Source organism: Amblyomma americanum, chromosome 1 (genome assembly GCF_052857255.1).
Source record: "Amblyomma americanum isolate KBUSLIRL-KWMA chromosome 1, ASM5285725v1, whole genome shotgun sequence".
Taxonomy (NCBI): domain Eukaryota; kingdom Metazoa; phylum Arthropoda; class Arachnida; order Ixodida; family Ixodidae; genus Amblyomma; species Amblyomma americanum.
The window spans coordinates 318,839,739-318,845,989 of record NC_135497.1 but is presented as its reverse complement, the minus strand read 5'-3'; the positions used below and the strand labels follow the sequence as shown (position 1 = coordinate 318,845,989).

Genomic DNA, 6,251 nt, shown 5'->3' with positions numbered 1-6,251 from the left:
GCTTTTTTTCATGCTTCCCGTGATATAGCCAACACTCAATTGATAAAACCGAGAGATCTTGAAAGAGCTTAATTTATTCTAATGTGTTGGAGAGAAGAAATCATGTGACCAAAATTATGTGGCTGTATTCTTTAAATTGGTAGGAGTTTATTAATAATGGCCGTTAAATTTGCGGGCTATCGTTGAACAAGCATCTCTGAATGCTGAGTGGTTTCGCTTGCAACTTGCTGGAGAAATTCAAGGGGCTTTTTTACTGCTTCCCTTTTCTTCATGTAATCACTGCTGTCTCCTCTAGTTGACCAGTGTGCGCGTCTCCGATTGCGTCCTGCCGTCACTCATTCGGATGTACGTAGGCTAAGGCTCGAATGACGCTCTGTCGTTTTGCAGTTCCGCAGTGAATCATCCTCCTCGGTGCGCCCTGCCGAGGAGGCGCCCGGGAAAATTCTAGTTAAGAGACGCATCAAATTTCGGTTCCCTGTCGCTCCAAGATAGGCGCGTTGCAGATAAGTGCTTGCGAATGGAGATGTTCAGTGCATCCTCTAACGTCAAGAAGCGGACACGAGAAAGTAAGTGGCCCGATGGTTCCATGTACCATTTTCTGCGTGCCGCTGTTCTTTAGAGGCAGTTCAAACTGATATACTAAACGTCCGTTGTAGTACAATTTCCACTGTTAGCGATGATTCGATCGGCAGAATATTGTTGATGCGGTATTGTACAGAATTGAGCTATCTTTATTACAAGGTTTTTGAATTATAGTCAACGATACGTTGAAAACCGACCACGCTATTGAGGGAGTCTTCCTAGAACACCAAGGATATGAAGACTGCTTAATGGCCTATCAAAAAAGTGACACAGTAGGAGAATTTTTTTAATTTTCACAAGTTGATGCTTTTTTCTATTCTGCTAATAATTACCAAATGGTACTCATCACCTTGGACGCAACTTGCCATAAATCATTTTCTTAGCTTTCAGATTCTGTATTCTCCAAGTGCACTTTATCGAAAGGCACTGCTCCTCTCACTAGGCAAGATATATGCATCTTGTTCGCTTGAAAGAACACTCGTAACCACGATACTTACCCTCATTATACTCGTGATGACTTGCGGAGTTCCTACACGCTTCGTTCGTTATCAGCCACGGAGCAGTTGCTGGCTTCATCTCGTGACTCTCATGGCTAGCATGTGAATTCAGTCGCATAGCAGCCGCAGCCTCAGTGAAATATAGGTTGAAAACTTTCTCCTAACCTTCGCCACCTAGACTCCACGTAGTTAAAGCGAGTGGAGCAACAAATTTCGCCCTGCTATTGTCTATATTTAGCAGTGTTTCCACCCAGCTGTTACACGACAATAATTGACTTTAATGCAAACGTTGAACGGAGCCATGTACGTGAAGTATCATCCTCTGCAAGTGACAAACTATATAAAGCCAGCGCAGTGTTACTTCCTAGAACTCGAGGCAAAAGAGCAGAGACGACTTAGTCCCAATGGCGCCTGGCGCCTGATAACCTTCTTTCCATAAAGGCATGAAGGTGGTTTGGTTTAGGCTGCACTGCGTACAATGTATGCTTAGCCAGAAAAAACGAAAATAAGTAGGATTACCGGCGTTACACTAGGGACATCTAACAAGCTATAACTGCAATGTAATTTATATGCATTCCTCGATGAATACCTGATATAGTTGTCCTCCTTTTCTATTTCGTCAATATTTTTTCTCACGCGAAAATTTTGGATTACTGCAAAAAGTTGTAGATGCGAATGCTGTATGAGGACACGAAAGGCCTAGTACCAGTGTCGCCCTCAGTGAGGACATAAACTTCATTACGACGGAAGGTATGAAGGTGGCAAGGAAAGGTGGGAGATGGAAAGAGGCGCCTTAGTGGAGTGCTCCGGCCAGATTAAATTCGATAAATTATATCAAAGTGAGGCATTAAAGCGAGGGCACGAACGCCAAGTAACATTTGTCCCACGACGCCACCCCTCTCTCCATCCTTCCCAGTTCAAGATTCTTGTTTTACATTATTTTTTGAAAGAAAATAAAAATAAAGATGACGGAGGTGGTGGTGATAATGAGATTTTAGCCGAAAGGTTAGCTTTGGCGAACAGCGCCATGACACAGGATTTTCATCGTCGACTGAAGGCGAGGTCAACGACCCGTTTACCAAGCATTTAACCCCTGATAAGCCGAGCACAATGCCTGGGGAAGGCTTGTACAGACTGCATCTCCGGCGCTTACACGGCCGCACTGTTGAAGGAACCTATCAACTCCTTAATGTCAGACTGAAGTTCAAACCCTCTAGGTCGCCACTGAGGGAAAAAAATATCGTTTATAAATTTATGCTCGATCCTACTTCTACACTGCAGAAGTGAACTTCCTGACTCGAAGTTCCTCAGTCGTTCCTGACGAGACACTTTCTATCGCGTATTCATGATGCCCATTGTCGCTACAGTTTAACTGGCGTATGGAGAGTCCAAACTCCCGCGTCCACCTGCTTCGTAATGTACGAATACTCCGTGTGATCAAAAAGCTCCCGAGAGTCAGTTCACTTGTGGCTGAATGGGAGAAGGAATTGGAAGCTTGGATATTGCTATACGGTACATAGGACATTCCCACAAACATTGGCCCAGCACCGTTCCCACTTCGCGTTATTGATCACTTCACTTTCGCCCTACAAAGTGCTAGCCGTCCCAGTAGTGCGACGGCTACGGTGAAACGGTGGTCCCAGGTTCGAACACCGGACGCGTCGAATTTTTCTTTAACTACAAAATTTCTGTGCAACTGTTTGCCTCTCCTTAGTTGACATATGGCTGCGCTTGGGTGGATTCCAGTCAGTAATAGTCCCCGTATTAGACATTTACTCCACCGTTGTGGATTCCCCTAACCTACGAGAAGCGCAGATAAATGGCGCAGATAATGTTTTCTGAAGCGATTATGATATATTCGATTGTGTATACAGCCTAAATTTTTTAATCGTTTTTCGTCTTTTGCAGATAACATCATCCAGCAAGGAGAGATGAAGCTGCTCGCCGTTGCCTTTGTCTTTGTCCTGGTTGCCGGTGAGTGCACATTATTAGAGAAGGGCCGTAAAAAACAAAAAAAGGGCTTAGAAAGTGAAATATCTGCTCACTGGCAGAAATTCGTACAAGCCACTTCAGCCCCATGCCTCGACTGTCACCCCAGGCGTATGGACACAATGGGCCTCGGCACGGAGGATACAGGTATCATAGTTTCTTTTGGAGCCTGAAGCCATGATCTCTTCTCCGATACTAATGGAATTGTTTACAAATTTGTGATGATATTTTCTTGGACAGCACAGCTGATTACGACATGCTTTGCCTAGCAAGGCTTCACAATATTGGAGTTATTTTTTCATATGCCTGCTAATCTCTATGACACTCAGGCGGTGAAATGGACACCTGTATATTTCTAATTTTCTGCGCTGGAAGGTGTCAGGAGATAGGATACGTGCAATACGGCACTCTCGGAAGTAGAATTGGTGAAACCTTTCCGACGATGAGAGAAGTACGAGAGAAGTTACTTGGTTGATCTAGTGTTGCAGCACTACATCGGCTCTCCGCCTTTCTCTTCTAGCACACAATCTAGCGCATCTGAGGTACCCGAAATTTCTAAGCACTTTAAAGCCTCTGCATATATGGGCCTGGCTGAAAGAAAATACAACCCTTGAATCTAGAGCGGTGACTCCTATGAAAATAGTGATGGTGGAAGCATTCGAGACATTCTTGTCTTGCTTCTGACGATACAGATGACCTACCTGGCCGCACCTGTGTGAGTATATTTACACTTTTATCCCGCTCGGCACAGTAAGGGAATTTTGGAGCTTTGAAAAAAAAAACGCTGGAAGCATTCGAGACATTCTTGTCTTGCTTCTGACGATACAAATGACCTACCTGGCCGCACCTGTGTGAATAAATTTACACTTTTATCCCGCTCGGCACAGTAAGGGAATTTTTGCAGCTTTGAAAAAAAACGCCTTCGGGTGCATAGGAGAAACTATGAGAGATAGCGATAGTCTTCCACCGAGATACGCATCTCTAAAGTATACTTGCGTTAAAATGTGTGACGTGGAATGCTGGACGTTCAACATTTATCTGTCAATTTTATACAGGAACTGGCCTGCTTGAATGCTTTTTGAAACTCTCGCCTTCGCCTTTTCACTACATTTTCGGACAAATGTGTTCAGACGGAGTTCCTTGTGAGAACTTCACGGAAACAACATAAATCTCGTAGAAGGGCTCAATATTTCTCCGAACACCTGGGGCCACCTGAGCTCAACTTAGTTTTTCTGTCCTCTACATACGGTATTTAGGAGGAACACTGAGTTCTGCTCTTTCATCTCATTCTTGCAGGAGTCCTGTCGAAAGATTTTGTCGAAGAAGGCAAAGCTGAAGTCTCCCGCGTGAGAGTCCGTGAGTTCTTTTTGAGGCTATAAACCGGCACGCGGACAAAACTCTCGCTTGCTGCGACGCGAAATATTTGCAACAGTGAATGCAGAAAATGGGTTTATATTCCTCTAGTTCACTGCTGACGTGAATTCTTTTAAACTGTAACAATAAGAGAAAAAAAACTAAGTGCTGGGGAAACTGAAACCGAGTAATTCGATAAATCGAAGTTCAGTCATTAACTTTTGATGTGCAGATGAACCGGTATTGATGTTGCCATGTATAATTGTCTTTTTTTTTCCTTTGGGTTGTTGGAATGCAGTCCCTCAATGCCTCAATACTGTGTTCAAAATTCCTCATTCTTTTTGCAGGACGTACGCTATTCTGCGACCCTTTTTACCGGGAGGCATGTGATCGTTACTGCCATAGCCTTCGCCTACAGACTGGGTACTGTGGCGGGGTGTTCACGCACATCTGCACGTGCTGGCGTTTATTGCTATCTGGGTAGACATGACACCTTCGCCCCATTGAATGAGAACTGTCTGATGCAGAGCCTGTCAACCGGAAGATGTCGAGTACAATGTCTTTATACTTTGGGACTTTGCCGGCGATGGGAACCCTCGTCGCTATGAATTGCGGATACAAAGAAGTTTTTAATAAATATGGATAATAAGCTGTAAAGATCCTTTTCTTGTTTTCATGCGCTAACTGAGCGCATAACCGCGCCATTACTTAGCAACAAGAAAAACAATAATTTATTTTAATTTTTAGCATCTACCGCCTTCTGATCCAACTTTTCAGAACCAGGAACGATAATAGCAACAAAACCAGACGTCATTTGCTTGGTCTAATTGTTGCACGTACTTATTCTGAACGGTACCGAACGCAGCGTCTGCACAGGCATGCAGAATCGCGCGTACACTTTCTCTTAGTTTCACCCCAGCTCATCCTGAACTGGGTTATAAATACGTTTCTCCTTCACCCGTGAAAGCCTTGAAAGTATCCCGGCGTGCTCAAGCGCAATGCAGAAGTCAGACAACGGCGACGGTACCAGGAAGAGTGTGTCCGCGAAGCCGAAACTGGCGGACGCAAGAGAGGCACACAACGATGGTGCCACTCCGTGGTCATGGCGTCAGGTTAACGCCAAGCGGCTCGTCTTTGCAAATCGCGGGCCAGCAGCTCTCAAAGATGCCGAGAAACCTGCACTAGTAGCTGTGCTCTTAACCGCCTCGTTCATTAGTAGCATCGTGAAGAGGCGCGGATAAGGGAGCACCTGTAGGATTGCAAGTTTAGAACATCGTTACTGGTCGCTCGCTCTTTTTAAGTCATGATGATACCCTTCTCGATTTCTACCAGTGCGAAGCTGCGTTGGCAGTGCTTTATCAAGAGCTACAGTGCATGAGCCGGAAGACCGTACAATCCAGTGCCATTTATTTGCACATGAGTGGTCAGAGAGCGTTTTAAACTAGCTTTATATCTCTGATGCAGTATTCCATACGAATGACCATCTCGTTAGAAAAGTTTGGTTCAAGTAGAATCCCAGTTCTTACACTGAAATTTGTCACATACTGGACGATGCATCAGAAGAATGCGTGGGCTTAGGAAGTTGACAATAGTCGCCGAATTGTTTTTCATGCCGACGTGGAATGTTAGGCAAATTACCTTGAAACTATTGTTTTCTATAGGCGGAGGAAAGCGGAATGCAGTTATCAAATTGACTTTGTACCCTCCATGCTCTATCTGCCTCGTTGCATGAGCCGACGCCCCCGCAAAGACAAGTGGGCTCACCTGTGGCTTAGAGGAAAGCTCCGAAGGTCACAGACCAAGATACAAGGAAGAACTGCTTTCATTAAG

At 44.8% G+C, this 6,251-nt stretch overlaps 1 protein-coding gene across 6 annotated transcripts; it reads left to right on the top strand.

Annotated features, from left to right (window-relative positions):
- The first annotated feature begins 488 nt into the window (after nucleotides 1-488).
- On the top strand, nucleotides 489-5,092 carry LOC144098892 (defensin-like). 6 transcript variants are annotated; one of them, XR_013307268.1, is made up of 6 exons: nucleotides 489-566; nucleotides 2,988-3,053; nucleotides 3,178-3,215; nucleotides 3,589-3,783; nucleotides 4,365-4,424; nucleotides 4,769-4,846. XR_013307268.1 is itself a non-coding variant. In XM_077631854.1 (5 exons), exons 1-4 carry the CDS (start codon nucleotides 518-520, stop codon nucleotides 4,416-4,418), a joined length of 207 nt encoding a protein of 68 aa, XP_077487980.1. In that variant the 5' UTR covers nucleotides 489-517; the 3' UTR covers nucleotides 4,419-4,424; nucleotides 4,769-4,909. The 6 variants fall into 6 exon arrangements, 3 of the variants coding, with proteins under 3 accessions (XP_077487980.1, XP_077487971.1, XP_077487955.1); XR_013307265.1 differs by having other exon boundaries at nucleotides 3,131-3,215; XR_013307267.1 differs by lacking the exon at nucleotides 3,178-3,215.
- The last annotated feature ends 1,159 nt before the right edge of the window (nucleotides 5,093-6,251 follow it).